Source organism: Pteronotus mesoamericanus, unplaced genomic scaffold (genome assembly GCF_021234165.1).
Source record: "Pteronotus mesoamericanus isolate MK-2021 breed Mesoamerican mustached bat unplaced genomic scaffold, CSHL_Meso_final contig_25, whole genome shotgun sequence".
Classification (NCBI taxonomy): Eukaryota; Metazoa; Chordata; class Mammalia; order Chiroptera; family Mormoopidae; genus Pteronotus; species Pteronotus mesoamericanus.
In genome coordinates, this window is record NW_026555105.1 from 39,148,521 (window position 1) to 39,171,389 (window position 22,869).

A 22,869-nucleotide genomic window follows, 5' to 3' on the forward strand; every position below is an offset into this window, starting at 1 on the left:
CCCTGTCAGTTAGGGACTGCAAGGCAAGACTGAAACTTCCAGCTCCAATTGGTCTGGGGCCAAATGTCCCTCTCCCCTGCACTGGCAGAGAAGAGTGAGATCAATATCCAACCCAATGCCACCTTATCCCTTTGCCTTCGGGCAGACTCAGCATCTTAGAAGGTGGGGAAAAGGTCACTCCAGAGTGCTCATTGTGAGCAAGAACAGTCCTCTTCCTCAAGCCTCACTGTCCTGACTGTGGCCCACTGTCCAAAGCCCTTCCAGAGAACAAATGGTCCTTGAAGTTCACTCCTGGGTGTACTGAGCAAGCCCTTCATCCCACCCCAAACTGCAGCATTACCCCTCCAGTAGCCACAGATCAGGGCAAACTTCCCAAGATAGCGTTTTAACAATGGGCTGGCCCATTCCCTGAGATGTGCTCCAAGTCTCCCAGGTGGATGAAGTCCCCACTGCCTCCCAATGCAGGATGCTGTGAAAGCCCTCCTTCCCATCTCATGTCACTCTGGTATGGGGACCCCTATGAGGGGATGAGACCTTGCAATCCCTGCTGCCCTATCCCCTGGCTTCCCAGTCCTAGCACCTGTGTGTGGGGGTCTCACCCTGTCCTTGTCTATTCTCATCTTTCTCAATGCTCCTGTTTATAAATTTCCAGATCAGCTACGTTTCAACTGGTTTTTCAAGACAGATACTCAGCCATTTAGCTCCATGTTCAATTGGTCTTGAATCAAGTGGACTGAGCTTCCAGCTACTCTGCAGCTATCTTGGAACCTCCTGCATTTTAGATTTTATAAAATTTACAAATGAATCAGTAGATTCATATTTCCAGGTTGTTCCAAACTTACATAAAACTTTACCAATAACTGAATTCAGTATCAGTTTCTTAAACTTAAATTATAATTAATTAAAATAAAATATTAAAAATTCAATTCTCTAGTCACACTAGCCACATTCCAAATGTTCAGTGGCTAGATTTGGCTACTGGCTACCATATTGGTCAGTGAAGATCTAGAAGGTAAGTAGCAGCTGTCAGGATATGTGGGCTAACTAAATCCACTGCCCAGGTTAAACATGTTCTTAGATCTATCCACCCAAATGAGATCATGTCATGATAAAATACACAGATGTCTGTCCATGTATAATCATAGGATTTAAGGACAAAAATCCTGGAGCACCACTTTCTCATTTCACAGAGGAGAAGACAACAGTTGGTACAATATCTCTTAGTAAGCATAGGGACTTTGATGTGGTACCACACTGCCTCGTTTTCTCCTGATTGCAGGTGAATTTGAAAGGGCAAATGTCCTTAGACTAAAAATCTACTTCCGCAAAAGAGCTATGCCAAATGGGTTTCATTGTTCACAATATTTATTTATTCAGGATTCAGTCAGACACTCTTCATGCTCTTGCTGTTGCTTATCCCTCTAAGTTTTATATGATTACTTTCCAAATTATAGAAAAGTTTAACTTGAATATCCTCTCCTTTATACATTTTGCTCCTATTTTCTTTGGTGTTTTACAGCAGGAATTTGTTTAGTGATAAATAATTTCTGATTGTCTTTCCTTGTGTCCTTCTGCAATCATATTAGGACAAGAACTTCTGCCTCATTTCTCTGCCACATCTCACCCCTGAGTTTGCCCTTATCCAGAACTTTGTGAAGATAGTTCCCTTCAACAACTGCACCATGGAGCAGGATCTCTATGTCTTCCATCGGGCTGGATTGCTCAAGTAAGTGGATGCATGTTTGGCCAAAAATTATCCATGAAGTTACAAAAAGAGAATGGAACAAGGAGCTCCCTACTGTTTTAATTTAATGATTTATTTTAAAAATTGTAGTTGGTCTGAAGGTTGTGCGTTATTGTTAAGCTGATTAAAAATTGTCTTGCCCTGGCTGGTGTGGCTCAGCACATTGGGCGCTGTCCTGTGAATCAAAGGGTCGCTGGTTCGATTCCCCATGAGGGCACATTCCTGGGTTGTGGGCCACATTCCCAGTAGGGGGTGCACGAGAGGCAACCGTACATTGATGTTTCTCTCTCTCTCTCTCCCTCCTTCCCTTCCCTTCTCTCTAAAAGTAAATAAAATCTTTTTTTAAAAATTGTCGTATTAGCAGAGGGCTTGATCAAGTGATTTTAACCAATACTCTTAGGGACAGAGTCATATTGAGAAGTTACTTGTTCCAGCCATATATTAAAACATAAGGTAACTATAATAATCAAAACAATGCCATGTTGACCAGTTCTATGGTAGGATGATGTAACACAACAGATTTCTACCATAGACCCCAATATAATAAGAATTTAGAGTGTGTGAGTGTGTGTGTGTGTAAAAGTATGTCTAGACATATGTATATGACCAAACTTCTGTCACCACAGTGAGGAAAGGAATGTTTATTCTGTAAGTGCTGGTACATAACAAAGATAAAAATGTTCTTCATAGGCTACAGAAAAAAAATTCTCAGGTGAATTAAGAGTTAAATGTAAATACTGAAAACATAGAAAATTAGATAATAACTCTCCGGTAGTAGTTCTGTGCCAAATTCTGGGAATACAATAGTGAACAACATACAGATGTGTTCCCAGTCCTTTCAAAACTTATAAATACTCACATAAATGTAAACCTGCAGTTGTGATAGGTGTCCCAGGGACAGGTATGTGGAACTATAAATATGTGTCATTGGGAGATTCAGCCCAGTCAGAGGAAGCTTTCCTGAGGAAGAATGTTGAGTGCTGGACAAAGAGTATGAGTGAAGATTGATTTTATCATGTTTCAGGATGAGGAAGTTCTTTTTAGACCATAGAAGATTTATTTTTTTACTGTATAATGTTTTTTGAACCACCCTAATTGAATTAAAATGCAACTGACTAATAAAAGGTTATTTTTTTACGAGTGTAGAAAACACAGTTTAATATATAAAATGCTTTAATAAATCAATAACATGACAATTTAATACCCAAATGGAAAAACTTACAACAATAACAAAAGGCCAGACTTTGCACATGAAGAAAAAAAAATCAGTGGATGTTTTAAAATCTCTAAACATCTCAAATTAGGAAAAATAAACAAAGCTAAAATGAGACATGATTTTTGGTCAGTTCACAAGAAATAAATATAGAAACATTCAATTATAAATGAAACAAATATAGCACTGATCAGAATGTAAATTAACATGAAATTTTAAAGAATAATTTGGCCAGAATGCTAAAGTAATCCATATCCCTTACCTTTGAATTCCATGCCTAGAAATATGTCCTAAGAAACTTGTTGCAGAGATGCAAACAAAAATTTATGTATGTGGAATAAAGAATATTGGAAATACTCTATCCAATAGTAAGAAAATGTTTAAATACTTTATGGTACCTATATCAAGGAATCTAAAACTATGTTTATGATTCATTTAAAGAATATTTAATGATGAAAAGGCTCAGAATGTAATGATAGCCTAAAAAACATATCAATTTATAAAACAGCACTTAAATATAACCTAAGTTTCCAAAGAGAGAGGAAACGTATGAATTATTAAATATACTAAACGGTATTATACTAAATGTAATGGATGCTGTGGTGCACCAAACAGGCCCATCTTTTTCAGAACTGAAGAACTCATTTTCCAGCTGCAGGATATACAAGTATCAATAGCTGGAATCTAGTTCCCTCACAAAAGAGATTGCCTTGGAATAATGAGAAGGCACTTTCCAAGGGCAGCCTGCATCCTACTGTGTGTGAGAAGGGGAGCAGAAGCAAGATAAAGGGTCAGCAGCTCTCTGCCTCAAGGAGGGGCAACTCTGAAGGGGCTTCTCAGGGCCGGAACACCCAGGGAACCAGCTGGGCATTTGTTATGACAATACTGCTTATAGTTAAACATCTTCCTCTGCCCCTCTACTGCTTCCGTCATCCCCCTAGGTGTGGAGGGTCTCAAGTGCTCACCCTAATAAACCTCTGTATGCAGATATCTGTGGGAGGCTGCTGTCCAGGAAACCTGCCTTGTAACACTGGAGATGGTCAGTGGTTGCCTCTGGGTGCTAGAATGAGCATCATCCATGAACTTTTTTTAATCATTACCCAAGTAAATATTTCCTAATGATTTTAGAGAGAGAGGAAGGGGGAGAGAGAGAGAGAGAGTGAGAGTGAGAGGGTGCCTCTCATGTGCACCCTAACTGGGGATCAGACCTGCAACCTAGGAATGGACCCTGACTAGGAATTGAACCCTTAACCTTTTTGTGTACAAGACAATGCTCCAACCAACTGACCCAGCTGGTCAGGGCAGCACCATGCATGATTTTTTAATTTTCTTCCTTGGATATCCTACATTTTGGAATTTTTCTATACCAAGCTTGAATATTGGCTAGGATTCCTCTGCTGACAAGTGGCAGAAACCCATTAAATTGGCTTATGTAACTGGAGAATTTATTAATGCACAGAGCAAAGTAAGAATTCAAGGGCAATGCTGGTTAAAGAGAAAGCAGGCCCTGCTTGGTTTGTCTCTTCCATGTTGATCCCTTCTCACTGGTGCTTCCTCAGTGGTTGCAGGATTAGTGAGATAGTATTACCAAACAAAAAAGCAGAGATTTGGGTGTGTGTCGCCACAAAAGCCAAACTCATGAGGCAGATGCTGGTATACAAGGAAAGAGGTTTTATTCAGGTGCTGTGTGATCTGGGAGAATGGCAGGCTCCTGTCTCAAAGTTCATCTCTGCAGGACCAAGACAAGAGCCAGTTTCCAGGGTTCCTGCTCCAATTTAAAGTAGAAACCTTTGAAACCCACAGTTGGCTGATAAGTGCATAGACCTCCTCCACGGAGCCTAGCTTGTTCCTGGCTGCTGTTCATTTCAGGCTTCCACCTGGAGACTGCGTGTGGAGCCTCTGCAGCCATTGGCCATGTGGCTGCTAGGGCTGCACAGTCACATGCCCCTGGGTGAGAGAACATGTGAATGCACAGGTGAATGCATCATCAGGTGGGTGAGAGAGAGAAATTCCCTCCTGGAGGCTGTAGGCCACATGGATGCTAAGGCCATACAGCCCGCAGAGAGAACAGGCAAATGTGCTGAGTGAGTGCAGGGCACAGAGCAGCCAGCCATGAGCAAGACAGCTTCTTTGTTTCCCTGGGATTATATTAGCTTGGATATAAAATGGACCACCTGCTTCTTCAAAATAACCAATCAACTTCCCAAACTTTTACACACTTTGTGTGGTTCCATCTCCCAACCAATCCCTCCTTTCTCTGGTCAGCTCCTCCCCTGGGTCATTTTGACTCCTATGGCAAATGCCTTCCTCTGGTCCCACCTCCAATCTGGTACTGGAAGAAGGAGGAGGGCTTTTTCCTCTATCCAATTATGTTGCTAGCCTTTTACGTGCTCAGTGTAAGAACCTCCCCTGCTGCCATGTTGGTTGATTGGAGAGACTCCCTTGGCTTAGTTTGCTTAGTTTGTTTTTTTAGGTTCAGCTGTTGAAAGTTGTGAGTTTGTTGTCATTTTACTGTTCACAGCTTTGATTTTTTTCTTTTTCTTAAATAATCCCCTTTATCATTTCATATAATGAGGGCTTGGTGATGATGAACTCCTTTAGCTTTACCTCATCTGGGAAGCACTTTATCTGCCTTTCCATTCTAAATGATAGCTTTGCTGGATAGAATAATCTTGGTTGAAGGTCCTTGCCTTTCATGACTTTGAATACTTCTTTCCAGCCTCTTCTTGCCTGTAAGGTTTCTTTTGAAAAATCAGCTGATAATCTTATGGAATCTCTTTTGTAGTTAACTTTTTTCTCTTGCTGCATTTAGGATTCTGTCTTTATCTTTAATCTTTGGCAATTTGATTATGAAGTGTCTTTGTATGTTCCTCTTTGTGTCCAACTTCTTTGGGACTCTGAGCTTTCTGGACTTGCTTGTCTATTTACTTCTCCAGTTTGGGGAAGTTTTCTTTCATTATTTTTTCAAATAAGTTTTCAATTTCTTGTTCTTCCTCTTCTCCTTCTGGCACCCCTATGATTCAGATGTTGGAACATTTAAAGTTATAGCAGAGGTTTCTAAGCCTCTCCTCATTGTTTTTTCATTGTTTGTTTGTTTTGAATTCATTCTGTTCTGGTTGAATGTTTATTTCTTCCTTTTGTTTTAGATCATTTGATTTGAATCCCAGTTCCCTTACCTTCACTGTTGGTTCCCTGTATATTTTTCTTTATTTCACTTTGTATAACCTTCACTATTTCCTTTACTTTGCAGTTATACTCAGTCATTTCTGTGTGCATCCTGATTACCAATGTTTTGAAATCTGCATCTGATAGGTTGGCTATCTCCTCATGGCTTAGTTCTTTTTCTGGAGTTTTGATCTGTTCTTTCATTTGGGCCATATTTCTTTGTCTTGGTGCCCATGTTATGTTGTAAGGGAGGAGCCTTAGGTATTTGCCAGGGTGGGGAAACCCACTTCACTACTGTTGTGGTGCTGTATGTGGAGGAGTCAGAGAGGGAACAATAGTGCTTGCTCAGCTCTTGCCTTGCTCTCAGTCACTTCCCCTGCTTGCCATGTGCGAATTGCACCCTTTCAGGTGCTGCCCTGGTTCTGATTCCTGGGTGGGTGGGCTTGTGTATATTCTAGGACCGCATGGACCCTTCCAACTGACTCTCCTGTGAGACTGGCAGTTTCTGCCGCTGCCACAACCCTCACAGGTTTTTACAGCCAAAGGTTTTGAGGCTTTATTCCCTGGTGCTAGAACCCTGGGTTGTGCAGTCTGTCTTGCACCCCATTTGTTCCTCCCAGTTTTACGCATGCAAATGTAGGACTGTCTGGTCTGCCAGCTGCCACCTTGCCACATGTCCTCTCTGTCCTGGATGCTCATCTCTGCCTCTCCCATCAGTCTGGATGAATGTTTCTTCTCTAACTCCTTGGTTGTCAGACTTCCCTACAGTTTGATTTTCTGGCTGTTATGGTGTTTTTTTGTTTTTTAAATTGGTTGTTATCCTTCTTTTGGTTGTGCAAGGAAGGGAAGTGTATCTACCTATGCCTCCATCTTGGCCAGAATAAAAACATTTTGATAACTATATTTCAACATAATTTGTTTTTCTTTTACACATTTAAAAGCATTAGTTTGAGGAGGGATCCCTAATAGCACCAGACTGTCAAAAGGGTCTTTGACACACAGAAGTATTAGACCACTGCCAGAATCAACTTTTTTCCTCCTCCTACTGTGATTTGGCTCAGAGCACCATAGCCACATTTCAGCCTACAGTGAAGTGTGGACAGAGAAATGGAGAGAAGCTCTTTCCTCTTGTGGAATTTACATCACTTTTGTTCATAGTCTGTGGTTCAGAAGTTGGTTGCATGGTGCTACCTAGCTACAAGGGAGGCTGGGGGATATCTGATAGCATGTTGAGCATGTGCCCAGTGAAAACTCAGTTGATTTAGTGAAAAGGAAGGGGGTAGAGAATACCATGGGATGATCATATCTACTTTTTATCTTACATATGTGTAGAAGTTCTAGAAGGGTGCACAGGACTTCATTAACTTTATATATCTCTACGGAGCAGAACCTGAAGGTTGGATAGTAGATGGTGACTTACTTTTTACTTTATCAGTTATGTTTGATTTTTTTTACTAAAAAACTATTTTTAGAGCAGTTTTAAGTTCATATTAAATTTGAGCAGAAAGTGCAGAAGGTTGCTACATACCCCTTTTCCACCTCCACACACAATTAACACCCGCATCGGAGTTATACCATTTGTTACCATCAATTAATCTATAATGGCTCATCATTACCAACCAAAGTCCTGTTTACATTATGGTTCACTCTTTCTGTTGTACATTCTATCGGTTTTGACAAATCTATCCATTATTATAGTACCATACAGAGTAATTTCTAAAAATCCTCCGTGCTCTACCTATTCATCCCTCTCTTCTTTCCCACTACATCTGGCAACCACTGATCTTTTTACTGACTCTGTGGTTTTGCCTTTTCCAGAATTTTTTCTAGTTGGAATTATATAGTGTGTAGCTTTTACAGATTGGTCTCTTTCACTTAGTAATATGCATTTTAAAGTTTCTCCATGTCATTTCATGGTTTGACAGCTAATTTCTTTTTAGCACTGAATAATATTCCACTGTCTGGCGGTACCACAGTTTATTTATCTATTCACCTACTGAAGGACATCTTGGTTACTTCCAAGTTTTGGCAATTATTAATAAAACTGCTGTAAATATTAGCATGCAGTTTTTTGTGTAGATGTAAGTTTCCAACTCATCCAGGTAAATAACAAGGAACACAATTTTGGACCATGTGACAAAAGTATTTAGTTTTGTAAGAAACTGCCAAACTGTCTTCCAAAGTGGCTGTACCATATTGCATTCCCACCATTAATGAATGAGAATCTCCTTTACTTCACATCCTCACCAGCATTGGTTTTCAGTGTTTTGAATTTTTGTCATTCTAACTGCTGTAGTAGTATCTTGTTTTAATTTACAGTTCCACAATGACATACGGTTTGAGCATCTTTTCATAATGCTATTTGCCATCTGTATATCCACTTTGGTGAGAGGTCCATTGCCCATTCTTAAATTGGGTTGTTTATTTCTGTTTGACTCTTTAAAAACTATGGGTGTGCATTACTTCTATAGTAGAAAATATAGTTAATTTTGTATACACTGAGATTTTAAATTATATTATGAATTTTATTAATTAAATTTTATCATTTAAAAGTAGAGTGTTTATTAAAATGTATTTTGTACGCTCTGCATTTGTAAGTAGAGTGTATTAATGTCATTTTACTATGACTTCGGATTCTCTATGAATAAACACACTCTAGAGATGGAGAGCAACCAGACAAAATGAGATCAAGAACAGGTCTTGGATCTGGCTGTAACAGTGGCCTCATTCTTAGTGGCTTAATTATTTAATATTTGCATTCTTTTTTTTCATATTATTTTTAGTATGAACATGTATTGCTTTTGTTAAAAATTAAACCTAATTTTTTAAAATGATTTTATTTATTTATTTTTAGAGAGGGGAAGGGAGGGAGAAAGAGAGGAAGAGAAATATTAATGTGTGCTTGCCTCTCAAGTGCCCCATGCTGGGGACCTGGCCCGCAACCCAGGCAACTGCCCTGACTGGGTGTCGAACCAGCAACCCTTTGGTTCATAGGCTGATGCTCAGTTCACTGAACCACACCAGCCAGGGCTAAACCTAAGTTTTTAAATAATTAAATTCGTCTTGATATTAGTCCTGGTTACAGCAGGGCCCAAGTTTTACTTTGTAACCATTTGAAGTGTCAGCTTCATTTTTAAAAAATATATTTTATTGATTATGCTATTACAGTTGTCCCAATTTTTCTCCTTGTACCCAGTATGCCCATTCCCTCCAGAAGTTCCCCCTTTAGTTCATGTCCATAGGTCATGCATATAAGCTATTTGGCTATTCCATTTCCTTTACTGATATTAGCATCCCCTTTCTGTTTTCTAACTACCAATTTTGTACTTCTTAATCTCTGCACATTTTCCTCCCATTCTCTCCCTTCTTCCTCCCAGCTGATAACCCTCCAAATGATCTCCGTATCTATGATTCTGTTTCTGTTCTGCTTGTTTGCTTAGTTTGTTTTTTAGATTCAATTGTTGGTAGTTGTGAATTTGCTGCCATTTTAATGTTCACAGTTTTGATCTTTTTTTCATATAGTTCCCTTTAACACCTCATATAATAATGGCATGGTGATGATGAACTCCTTTAATTTGACCTTGTCTGCGAAGCACTTTATCTGCCCTTCCATTCTGAATGATAGCTTTGCTGGATAGAATAATCTAGGTTGTAGGTTCTTACTTTTCATCACTTTGACTATTTCTTGCCAGTCTTTTCTAGCATGCAAAGTTTCTTTTGAGAAATCAGCTCACAGTCATATGAGAACTCCTTTGTAGGTAACTATCTGCTTTTAAGATTCTCTCTTTATCTTTAATCTTTGGCATTTTAATTATGATGTGTCTTGGTGTGGTCCTCTGTGGGTCCAACTTGTTTGGGACTCTGTGCTTTCTGAACTTGTATTTCCTTCACCAAATTAGGGAAGTTTTCTTTCAGTATTTTTTCATATAAGTTTTTAATTTCTTGCTCTTCCTATTCTCCTGGCACCCCTATGATTTAGATGGTGGTATGTTTGGAGATGTCCTAGAGGCTCCTTATTCTGTCCTTGTTTTTATGAATTCTTTTTTCTTCTTGCTGTTCTGATTGAATGTTTTTTTCTTCCTTATGTTCCAAATTGTTGATTTGATTCTCAGCTTCATCCCCTCTACTGTTGGTTCCTATAGATTTTTCTTTATTTCACTTAATACAATCTCCATTTCTGCCTGGGTCTTTTTTATGCTGTTGCCATACCCAATGAGTTCTTTGAGCATCCTAATAACCAGTGTTTTGAACTTTGCATCTGATAGGTTGCTAATCTCCATTTCGTTTAGTTCTTTTACTGGAGTTTTGTTCTGTTCTTTCATGTGGGCCATATTCCTTTGTCTTCTCAATTTGGCAGCCTCCCTGTGTTTGTTTCTGTGTATTAGGTAGAGCTGCTTTGACTCCATCTTAGAAGCATGGCCTATTGTAGAAAAGGTGCTTGTAAGTTGTGTGGGGTGGAGTCTTAGGTAATTGCCAGGGCAGGGCCACCCATTTCACCACTTCATGACTCTGTGTGGGGTAGGGCTGGAGAGGGGCCAGTGCCGCTGCCTGGCCTCTGGAGATTTGCCCAGGAAGACTCTGTCTCCCAGCACTTGCCCTGTTTATTGTCACTTCACTTTCTCCCCATATGCCACTTTTGCCCTTCCAGTTTTTGCCCTGGTGGTGAATCCCAGAGGGCGTGGGTCTGCATAAATCCTGAGGGGTTTGCGGGCCCTTTAAGAGGAGTCACCTAAGAATCCAGCAGTTTCTTCTGCTGTCCCAACCCCCACTGGTTTTTATAGCCTGACGTTATGAGGACTTATCTTCCTGGTGCTGAAACCCTGGGCTAGATGGCCTGGTATGGGGCTGGGAGTGCTTGCTCCACAGGTATCCCTCCCAGTTTTTATCCACCACACATGAATGTGGGACCACCAGTTCCACTTCCTGTCCGTGCCATTCTGTGTCTCCACACCTCTCTGTGCCTCTCTGCATCTCTGCCCCTCCAACCCGTCTGGATGAATGTGGCTTCTTTAAATCCTTGGTTGTTGGACTTCCACACAGCTCAATTTTCTGATAAATCTGGATGATGTTTGTTTTGTAGTCTAGTTGTAATTTTTGCTGTAGTTGTACAAGGAGGTGAAGTGTGTTTACTCCTGCATCTTAACCAGAAGTCCTCAGCTTCATTTTTTAAATCACTTATATATAAAGTTTAGAGCAAATCATGTGTACCTGGATCCTTTTCTGAAAACTTATAAGGCTACAAACCAAAGTCATTTCTGTGCCTTCAGAAAACTCATGATCTTTGTCACTGTTTCCATCTGAGCCTTCATCAGGAACCTCCCTTTGTTCCTCTGTGAATTTTTTCACCAACTGACCCACCATTCAACACCTGGTTTTCAATTTTTTCAACTCATCTGCTCTTTTAGCTCCTTTGTGTTGTTACTCTTGTTCCACTCAAGAACCTGTGCTTGTTGTGTAGTGGATAACATCCCTCATAACCCACAGTTTGTCACCATCATGGGATATCCCTCTTATGGAAAAGACACTGAGCCATTGTTTTATAGAGGAAGATCTTCTCTTTAATTATTTTCTTAAACTCTAAGCACAAAGAGATTTTTTAGAGAAATTACATATTTAATGTTAGAAATGACAGTTTCGCCTGTCAGTCTTGCTCAGCTCTAAAGGGACTATGATACTAAGAACTAATGACTTCTTTCCAGTGCTGTTTTAAAGCCCAAACCCTGTGTCCCCTTCAGGCAGCTGAGATTGGCTGGATGAGAGAGAGGAGGACAGCTGACCTGAAGATGTTCCTACAAAAAAAGTGAAGTAAGGGCAAGCTAACATCATTACTTCCATCCCAGAGATATTTGAATTTTTAAAAAAATGATCAGTGTTAAACAATGAATTTGGAGGAATTTCCTATCACACGAAATCAAGTTCAGAAATGTGAGTGTGAGAGTAACCTCAAAGAAGTCCCAGCTATCATCTTGAATGGATCACTGGCATCAGTTTTACCTAGAGCCTAGAGTGGCACTGCCTTCACCAGATCTTCCCTTTCTGCCATGATTACCCCCTGTAAGCTCTAAAAGTTTCAAGATGTTTACATAATCATTCCCCTACACTGACTCCAGGGATACAGGTGGAGTCCACACACAACACCAGCATCCTTTGTAAGTAGGGCCCTATGCTGTGAAGTTCTGTGACATGTACTCCTTGTGTCTGTGGGACTCATGCTCAGCTTTTAGTAAGTGAGGCTTAACAAGGGTTTGTTCAACACTGATGTCAAAGACCATCCAGGAGTAGCTGGCAGCTCTACAAAACCATCAAGGACCATGGCATCTTGCACCTTCCTTCCCCATAGCATGTAGCTCCCTTCTTAAGGTCACCTTGTCTTTACTCAAGGAGAGTTCTGCATTTCACATGCTGTTTGGTTCTACTCCAAGTGTGGTCCAGGGATCAGCAGCATCAGTATCCACCAAGAGCTTGCTAAAATGCAGAGCCTCAGGCCCTGGTCCAGGCCTTATAAATCAATGTTTGCCTGGGAATCTGTGTTGTTAACAAGTCCTCCACTTAATTTTTATACCCATTACAGATTGAGAAGCAGTGGAGATGCTTCTGCTTCTTATGAATATATCCTTTAGTAGAAAAGGATTGTGATTCTACCTCCCCTCCAAATAGAGATTTTCTTTGTGTTTCTTTTTAATCCTCACCTGAGGATATGTTAGATTTTAGAGATTTTAGAGAGAAGAAGGGGGAGGGGGAGGGAAAGGGGGAAAGAGAGAGAGAGAGAGAGAAACATTGATCGGCTGCCTCCCATTACACACCCTGACTGGGGATAGAACCTACAACCTTTTGCTGTACAGGACAACACTCTTAACCTACTGAACCACTCAACCAGAGCCAAATGCAGATTTTCTAGAACCAGGTAAGCCATACCTACTTTAAACCTCTTGTTATCTATTGACGTATTAAGGCCCTTCTATATTGCATAAATAGATCCTAGGACTATATTTTGTAATATATTAAGAATATACAATATAATATATAATATATTAAGACTATATAATATATGTATAAGAATACATATATTAACTGGGACAGCCTTACGGATTTTTATCTACTTATACAAATTATGCTTTAATTTCTCTTATCTCTAATTTTTGTCTTTTCATACACATCATTCTTTTAGCCTGTGGTTTTCTAAAACATTTTAAAACTATCAGTGGGAATGCTTTCAGCTGAAAATAAAGGAAAACCCAACTCAAAATGGCTTCAATGATAGGACATTTATTGGCTCACATAACTGGGAGGTCTGGAGATAAGCAGGTCTTTAGGGTTTAAATCTTTGGAGTTTTGGTCTCTTTCCTTTTTCTATTCACTTTCCCAGGTATCAGCCTGATGGGCCTCTATCACATTGGCAAAAGGCTGCTGCCTTCTAGATTGCCATCCGTGTACCACTACAGAGAGGGAGAGAGCTGGCTGAAGTTGTGAGGTTCTTTCCCAGAGGCCTCTGGCACACCCCCTTCATTCATTCAGTACATAATATTGACTTTGTGGTGTGTGCCAACCCCCATTCCATGGGCTTGAGAAGCAAAAATAATCCTAGCTTTCATCGGGCCTGCATTGTAGTTGCAGGATAAAGAAATAAATAAAGGGGAGAGATAAAATATATAGTATGTGCCCGGGTTGATGTGCTTCAGGTGGTTGGAGGATCGTCCCATAAACCAAATTGTTGTGGGTCCATTCCTGGTCAGGGCACATGCTGAGTTTGAGGGTTAGTACCCTCTCCCAACCCCATCACTGTATGAGACGCAACTGATCGATGTTTTTTTGTCGCATCAATGTTTCTCTCCCCCTCTCTCTAAAATCAATAAACATTTCCTTGGGTGAGAATTAAAAACATTATAATGTAAGTGACGTGGGCAAATGTAAAGAGTAAAGCAGATGAGGGGAGTAGAAATGCTGGGATGTAGGGGTGCTAGGGGAAGGCCTCTCCAAGAAGGAGGTGAGGGAAGAAGCCATGTGGGCACAGCCAGGGCACAGGACATCCACATCTACTTTCTTTATACTGTGGTTTTATAATACATCATTTTCTTCCATATTTTGCTTCACTTCTTTTCGACATTTGGGATGGATTATTTTTGCTCTTAAGTTTGTGACTTTAAATTTCATGACTTCATGTTCTGGTCTCCCATCCATTTTTGTTGTTCTTCTCTTAGGAAATTATATTTGTCTTTGTCACCTGGACTCTGGCCATTCTGGTGAGTGCTGGGACATATCATTCATTCAATTGTCAGCTACCTCTACCTCTTCTGTCAACAAATATCATGCCAAGGCTTCCTCTCATTTTACTTACAACTGCTGGTCTTTGAGGAGAGAGTATTTTCTAATATTTATGTCAACTTCCATTTTAAATGTGTATAAGCTAAATGTTCTTTTTAAACATTTTTTCTCTATATAGTAATCTCGAAGATGTTTTCAAACTTAATAAGAGGCTAGAATGTGGTACAAGTTATTCTCTTTCCTTTTTATCCTGCTTAACCTTCACATTGGCTTTTCCTTCTTGTTTACTCATTAGTGGAGGGCACATTTTGATGAACTGGCCACTCAGTCTTCTTCCTGCCTTTCTAAATCATGCTTTTCTGAAATATTCCATGTTTAATTTGTTTCAGACTTTTTAATTCTACTAATATTTATTATGCTAGAAATTATTTTCTATGAATAAATATTTACTACTAACTTAAATTGTACCACCAGTTGTCAACTTTGCTTGGTAAATAAAAATGCCCTTTGGTAGCTCGCTTTTAAATGATTTCTCCCCTCCATCTTTTTGCTTTACTTGCTTTTCTGTGGGGGACTCACTTTTGCCTGGTTGTCATTTGTCCTAGCACATCACCATCATGACTATCTCAGGCCTATGTCTGAGAGTAGTTTAGTGATAGCAGTTTTTCTGGTGCTTTTAATCAGCCTTCTTGAATAAAACCTGATAGGAAACTTTATTTTATGGATATTGTTTTGTTTTTTCAGTTTAAGCAGAAATACTGTGGCTATTGAATAGTTTTATGTTCTGTTACATAGATTACTCCTTTGGAATTCAGAAAGACTCAAATTACTTCTTCTTCTTTCATTATGTTGTTTTAATTTATGGGCATCCAAAAATTGCCCTATATTCTGCAAAGCTGAGTGACTAAACATGTACTTCTAGGTATCTAAAACAATTCATTCATTCAATTTGGGGTTGAAAATGAACTTTTGAGCCTTTTTTTCCTTGTACTTTTCTACATAATTTTTTATTTTGTTATGTGTGAAATCTCAGTAAATACTATAAATTCTGACCTTTGAGGTCAGAGTTCATCAAAAGCAAGAGAAGAAAAACTCTTGTGAAGTGAATGATTGAGGCTACAAAACTTTCAAGACCCAGTAAGCAAGGGCTTCATCATTTCTTCCTGGAAATGTGACATTTCCTGAACAATCAGGAGTTTGGACATTCAAGTACATCAGAGAGAGAAAGTATAAGAGAGAAGTGATTGGGAGAAATGAAGGACTACAGGGAAGGGTTAGCAAAAAGAGAGCCCCATGCAGGATGTCCTCGGATGACCTTGCTTTTTGTATAGATGGAGGAAGCTATGTGGCTAGATAAGGAAAAACCACAGCTAATCTCCCTCTCTGACAAAAAGTAACTTGAGTCAATAACCAGGATGGTTACTCTATGTGTTCACTTCAGGGAAGGTTAAGTAAGATGACATGAGAACAGGTAAAAGGGTGATGGGAGTTCTCCTTCCTAATTATGTCCTGGGACACAGGAAGGGACCTAGAGAGGTGACAGTGATAGAATGAAGATCAGAAACTTCTTATTTGGGCCACGTTTAGCTATATCCATCCAGTGAGGCCCACCATCTTTTGCAGTTGTGCCAGGGCTAATTTCTGGTATGTAAACATAGATACAGGGTTTGTCTCTTTGGATATTTATTTAGCACATTAAAAGTTTATTATACAGAAGGCTTGACATCATTTTATAAACGCTTAATGAATAATCTTTATTAATTGAATTTATTGGGGTGAGATTGGTTCACAAAACCATACAGGTTTCACATGTATAACTCAACAAAGCATCATCTGCATAAAGCAGTGTACGCCCATGGTCCAAAGCGAAGTCTCTTTCTGTCTCTATTTATCCCCCTTTTGCCCACCTATTCCTCCCTCACACCCCTTTTCCTCTGGCTATCTCTATGATTTATCTGAAAATATGGCAAGAAATAAAGACAGCTTCTTGTTAGGTTAACAGTAATTACTATCTTTTTTTGGTATGTGCATGTACATATGATGTCAATATATATGCAGTCATACCTCGGTGCTCATCGGTTTCAGAACTCATCAAACCCTTACTCAAATTTTGACAGGAAAAAACTGTTTCAGCACTCATTGCTTGCTTGGGACTTGTCGCACTTGTTAGAACATGTATGAGTCATGCCGCTGTCCAGTAAGAGAAAATGCTTCATTGTTTGGTACTTGTCTGTTTTGGCACTCGTCATGAGTTCCAGATCAAATTGATGAGAGTACCAAGGCACCACTGTATTTTAAGATAATTTTATTTTAACTAAGAATCACACATGTTTATTTTATTTTATTTTTTATCCTCTCCCAAGGAAATTTTTTCATTGCTTTTAGAGAGAAAGGAAGGGAGAAGGAGAGGAAGAGAGAGAGAGAAACATTGATGTGAGAGAGAGACAGTGATTGGTTGCCTGCATGTGCAGACCAGGGATTGAGCCTACCACCTGGGTATGTACTCTGACAAGGGATCAAACAGCAACTTTTTGATTTACGGGATAATGCTCCAACCAGCTGAGCCACACCAGCCAGTGTGGATCACGCATGTTTAGAGTAGAATAATAAACATCCTTAAACTTTGTTTTGAACACATTTTCTTTTTTCAGGGACTTTCTCTAGCAGAGCATAGATCAAGGTCTCCATAACTCCTGGTCCATTTCTAACTCATATACATTTAAAGCTTTAAGGGATTTCATCAACCAATGAATGCATAAATAAGTGGAACAACAAAAATCTATGTTTTGCTCACTCACTCTCCCTCTCCCTCTCTCTTTCTACATAAATAAATGAATACAAAATTTAAAGAACTTTAAGGGATTTTAGAATTGTTTCTCAGAAGCCTTTTTTTGGAATCAATACACCAGCTCCTCAAGGGCTGGAATTGTGGACTGTCTTGTTCCCTGATGGATCCCAACACCCAGAGAACACTGAGTGTGCAGCAGATATGTCATTGATAGTTGTGACTGACCAACTGAATAATTTTATTAACACCACTTTAATAATTGATTTTTAAGGAATGCATTTTAATTGAAGATCTATTTATTTTTCTTCTTTGATTTGCTGTAACTTGATTCTTTTTTTAATAGTTCATTTTTATTATATTTTTCCATTACTATTTATCCCCCAATACCCTCTTCCACCTCCACCTACCTCCCTACCCCCTGAAGATCTATTTCTTATGCATATTACTTTTTCACTTTTTCTGGGTGCTCCTGTCAATTGCTATAGAAAAGCAATTAGGACACCACATACCTATTGCCACATTTGTATTTCCATTTTTCTGGCCACAAGCTCCCTCATCTCATTCCAGTTAAAGCCAAAGCAACTGATGTGTAAACAGCCATATATTCACAAGACACTTGCCTCAGAGCCCCCAGTGACAAGATCACCTGTGCAGTACACATAGTCTGCTTCTTTAAAAAAATATATTTTTATCCTCACATGAGGACATTTTTTATTGATTTATTTTTAAATTTTTTATTGATGATGATGTCCCAATTTTTCACCTTTGCAGCCCTCCACCCAGCAACCCCCACTCCTTCCAGTGATTCCCCCCACCTTTGTTCATGTCTATTGGTCATACATATATGTTCTTTGCAACTCCATTTCTTACACTTGCTTTTAACATCCTCCTACCTATTCTCTAACTACCAATTTGTATTTCTTAATCCTAACCTTTTCTCCCATTCTCCCAGGTCTCCCTTCCCACTGGCCACCACCCCAGTGATCTCCATATCTATGATTCTGTTTCTGTTCTGCTTGTTTTATTAGTTTCTTTTTAGATTCAATTGTTGATAGTTATGTATTTATTGCCATTTTAGTGTTAATAGTTTTTATCCTTTTTTTCTTAAATAAGTCCTTTTAACATTTCATATAATGGTTTGGTGATGGTGAACTCCTTTAGCTTTACCTTGTCTGGGAAGCACTTTATCTGCCCTTCAGGTCTAAATTATAGCTTTGGTAGGTAGAGTGATCGAGGTTTTAGGTCCTTGCTTTTCATCACTTGAAATACTTCCTGCCAATCCCTTCTAGCCTGCAGAGTTTCTTTTGAGAAATCAGCTAACAGTCTTATGGGAACTCCTTTGTATGTAACTATCTGCTTTTCTCTTGCCGCTTTTAAGATTCTCTCTTTATATTTAACCTTTGGCATTTTTAATTATGATAGTCCTCTTTGGATCCAACTTATTTAGGACTTTGTTTCCTGGAGTTGTATGTCTATTTCCTTGACAAAATTAGGGAGATTCTCTTTCATTATTTTTTCAAATGGGTTTCCAATTTCCTGCTCTTTCTCTTCTCCTTCTGGCACCCCTATGATGCAAATGTTGGAACAATTGAAGTTGTCCAAGAGGCCCTTTATAGTACCCTTTATTTTTTGGATTCTTTTTTCTTCTTGCTGTACTGATTGGATATCTTTATCTTCCTATGTTCCAAGTCATTGATTTGATTCTTGGCTTCATCCAATCTGTTTTTCACTCCCTGTAAATTGTTCTTTCTTTCAGTTAGTAAATCCTTCATCTCTGCCTGGGTCTTTTCTACGCTGTTGAAGTACCCACTAAGTTCCTTGAGCATCCTTATAACCAGTATTTTGAAAATCTGCATCTGATAGATTGCTTATGTCCATTTTGTCTAGTTCTTTTTCCTGGAGTTTTGTTCAGTTCTTTCATTTGGGCCATATTCCTTTGTCTCCTCATTTTAGCAGCCTCCTTGTGTTTGTTTCTATGTATTAGGTAGAGCTCTATGTTTGTATTAGGTAGAGCTGCTTTGTGTCCTGTGGCACAGCCTCACCTGTCTCCCAAGCTGTGTACTCAAGGTGCTCCCTCTGTGTGGGCTGAGTACTCCCTCCTCTTGTAGATGAATCTTGATTGCTGTCAGCAGGTCAGTGAGAGGGATTTACCTAGTCCAGACAGCAGGTAGGACTGACTGTGATCCCTGGTCAGCAACCACCTCCCTCTGTTGCTTGTAGAAGTGATTGGCTGGTGTTCTGATGTGGTCTGTAACTGTCCACTGGGTGCACAGGCTCTGGGGTTTCCCAGGTGGTGCAGGGCAAGGTCAGCTTCCACCTGCATTCTGTCAGGGGCCCCTTAGCATAAGCTATAATGCCTGCTGCCAGTGCTGGTACTGAGACCACTCAGCAAGATGTATGGGACTGATCTCAGCTGTTGCTTGTTTGAGTCGATTGAAGAACGTCTGAAGCCTGTGCCTATCCTAGCCCTAAAAGCCACTGTTACCAGGGTGGGAGGGTTTCTTGGGTGGGCCCTTAGTTAATCATCAGGGCAGGGCTTACCAAGTGAGCCAGATGATGGAGATTCAGATATATTGTCAGCATTCTGTCGCTCTGTGTGGGGAAGGGCTCAGCAAAGGTACAATGGCTGCTGTCTGCAGTTCTTTCTGGGGGGTGACTGTTCCCCAGCTCTTGTCCTGATGCCAGACACTCAGTTCCTCCCCATATGCCACTGGTGCCCTTCAAGCTGCTTCCCCAGTGTGGTAGCCCAGAGACAGTGAGTCTGAGTAAGTCCATGTGTTGTGAGGCCTTTAAGAGATGAGGCCTGAGAATCCCTCAGTTTCTTCCACCAGCCCAACCCCCCACTGGATTTTAGAGCCAGAAGTTATGGAGATTTATCTTCCTGACACTGGAACTCCGGGCTGGGTAGTCTGATGTGAGGCTGGGATCCCTCGCTCCCCTCCACTTTATATCCACTACATGTGCATTTGGGAATAGCTGGTTCTGAGTCTCCACTTCTGTGCTCCTCTGTCCCTCCTACCCATCTGGATGAATGTAGTTTCTTTGATTCCTTAGTTGTCAGACTTCCATATAGCTCAATTTTCTGATGGTTCTGAGTGATGGTTGTTCTATATTTTAGTTGTAATTTTGCTGTGGTTGTGCAAGAAGGCAAGCCCCGTTTAACTACACCTCCATCCTCTCATTGCTTTTGTAGAAAGAGAGAAAGGGAGAGAAATAATGACACAAGAGAGCAGCATCTATTGGTTGCCTCTCATATGCTCCTGGAAGGGGGTCATATGCACCCAGATGGGGATCAGAACAGGGAACTTACAAGCCCATACAGGTGATTGAACCTGCAACTTTCGTATGTGCCCTGACTGAGAATCAAACCAACAACCTTTCAGTTAGTTACAGGATGACGCTCCAACCAATTGAGCCACAAGAGCCAAAGCTATATTCTGCTTTTTGAAGTGAGCAAAAAACAATTGAAAAATACCTCTCAGAGGCAAATACTAGGCAACAGCAGCCTTGTTCTATGAAATACAAAATTAGCCACATATGTAATTTTAAATGCCCTAATAGCCCCATTATTTAAAAAATCAAAAAGGTAGGTGAAATTAATTGTAATATTTATTATTTAACCACTTTATATCCAAAGTAGTATTGTTTCAATATGTAATCAGTATAAAAAAGTATCAGTGAGATATTTTATATTCTTTTTTTTGTACCCAGTCTTTAGAATTTAATGGATATTTTTTTACATACAGCACATCTCAATTCAGAGATGCCCTTACTATTCAAGTGCTCAGTAGCCAGGTGTGGCTCCCATATTGAACAGTGTAACTTTAGAGTAGGGCACAAATATATTGCTACTTCCCATTCCTACCCCTGAAAGTTTAGGAACAAATGAAAATTCTGAAGTGTTCTTTGATGAATGTAAATGGCAGAGATGAAAGTTTCACAGTATAACAAAATGGTTGTGTTCCCTAATTGACAATAGAGTTCCTTCAAAAAACTGGCAAAATAATATTTGCATTTCTGTGATACCTGACTGTAAAACAGCTCTCTTATCCTGTTAAACAATTATTGAGCACTACTGTGGGCTAAGAAAAGGCCTGGCCTTTCAGAGTTGACTGTGATGTGGTCTGAGCTTTAAGCCTTATGAGGGGAAAGATGGCCATAACTCAGAAAGCAAAGGATAGCATAGTAGAGACAGGCAAACATGTCATATATTCATTCACTCTCCTGGTTCCCACGACACTCGTACTGAAATAGCCTCTGGCCATCTGTATGGAAGCTAAAAAATTTACTCATTTAACAGGTATTTATTGAGCACTTATTACGTGCCAGGCATTATTCTAGCCATGGGGGTGCAGCAGCAGTGAATGAAGAGGCCAAAATTCTTTTCTTTATAACATCTTATTTTAGTGAAAGAGGACAAACAATGAACAAAATAAATAGAAAGTAGGAAGTACTGGGGAGAAAAACAGAGCAAATAATGGAAGTATCAGGGTTTCCAAATTTTTAATATGGTAATTAAAGCTAAGAAAGACCTCATTGGGAAGGTGAAGTTTGAGCAAACACTAGCTGTTAATGAGGGTACAAGGCTTGCATGTGGTAAAGGAGGCAGAATCCCCAGGAAGAACTCTTGATGAGAGAATGTGCCTAGAATGTTTAAGGAAGAGCAGGGAGGCCTGTGAGGGAAGCAGGGAAAGCAAGAAGTCAACTACTTGAAGAGTCAGGAGAAGAGATCCCAGGGAGAAGGTGTAGGGAAGGAGGATTTGGTCATGGCAGGGCTCTCAACCCCCAATAGGACTTTGCCTTTTACTCCAAGTGAGATAGGAATCACAACTGGGGTTCTTACCCATGGGCCATCTTTATTTTTATGAAGCTTTAATTGAAATTTAACATTTCCTTCCATTGTACAAGCAAGCAACAAACCACAATAGGATCAGTAGCACCTGTAGCCTTCTCTTAAACTGAAATGACGTTTTCAATTTTCCTATCACCTTATAGGATTTGCATATATCTACAAATATTTGTAGTTTACGCTCATTTTTAGACCACTACAGAATCATGTTATTTAATGATGCTCATATATTGTAATCCTGCATATTTTAATTTTATGCATTAAAAAGAAGTTGAGAACACCTGCATCACTGGGATTTGAGTAGGACTCATATGGTCTGACATAGTGTTTTGCAAATATTACTCTACCTGCTTTGTTGAGGATGAATTGTCAGGGCAAAGTGCAATCATGGAGACACGCTAGGGTGGTACTGCAGTTGCCAGTGGAAATAGCGTCCTTGCAGTTTCACAAGGAAAGCATTTCAGGGACCACAAATGGGAGGATGAGTTGTGGTGGTAAGATTCCTTGAAGCTGGAACAAACAAAAATACTTTCCCAGACTCAGCTCAGTCCTGCTGTGAAAGAAGTCCAGCCTTGTCTTCATCAAGCCCAGAGGAAAGGCCAACATCCAGAAGTTCTGTGCATTGGTTCAGTCCATATCAAATCTTAGTCCAGTTCTGCCTCTGTTGCTATGCAGCTAACATATTTCTGGCTGTGCTCTGTTTTTGTATCCAGGCTCATTCTTGGAGTCTGTGTGGCTGCTGGGCCAGCATGGCTACAAAGAAAGAATATACAAGCACCTGGGCAAGTGTGTAGTACCAGGAGAGAGAGAGTGAGATTCCTTTTGTTAAGCTTTGATTATATCTTAGG

The 22,869-nt window shown here is 39.9% G+C and overlaps 1 protein-coding gene across 1 annotated transcript in view; it reads left to right on the forward strand.

Annotated features, from left to right (window-relative positions):
• CFAP61 (cilia and flagella associated protein 61) overlaps positions 1 to 22,869 on the forward strand; it is a 428,437-nt gene that overhangs the window by 162,169 nt on the left and 243,399 nt on the right. The window contains exon 12 of the mRNA XM_054574135.1: positions 1,587 to 1,726. Within this exon, the coding sequence (XP_054430110.1) occupies positions 1,587 to 1,726 (140 nt within the window). The remainder of the gene's footprint in view (positions 1 to 1,586; positions 1,727 to 22,869) is intronic.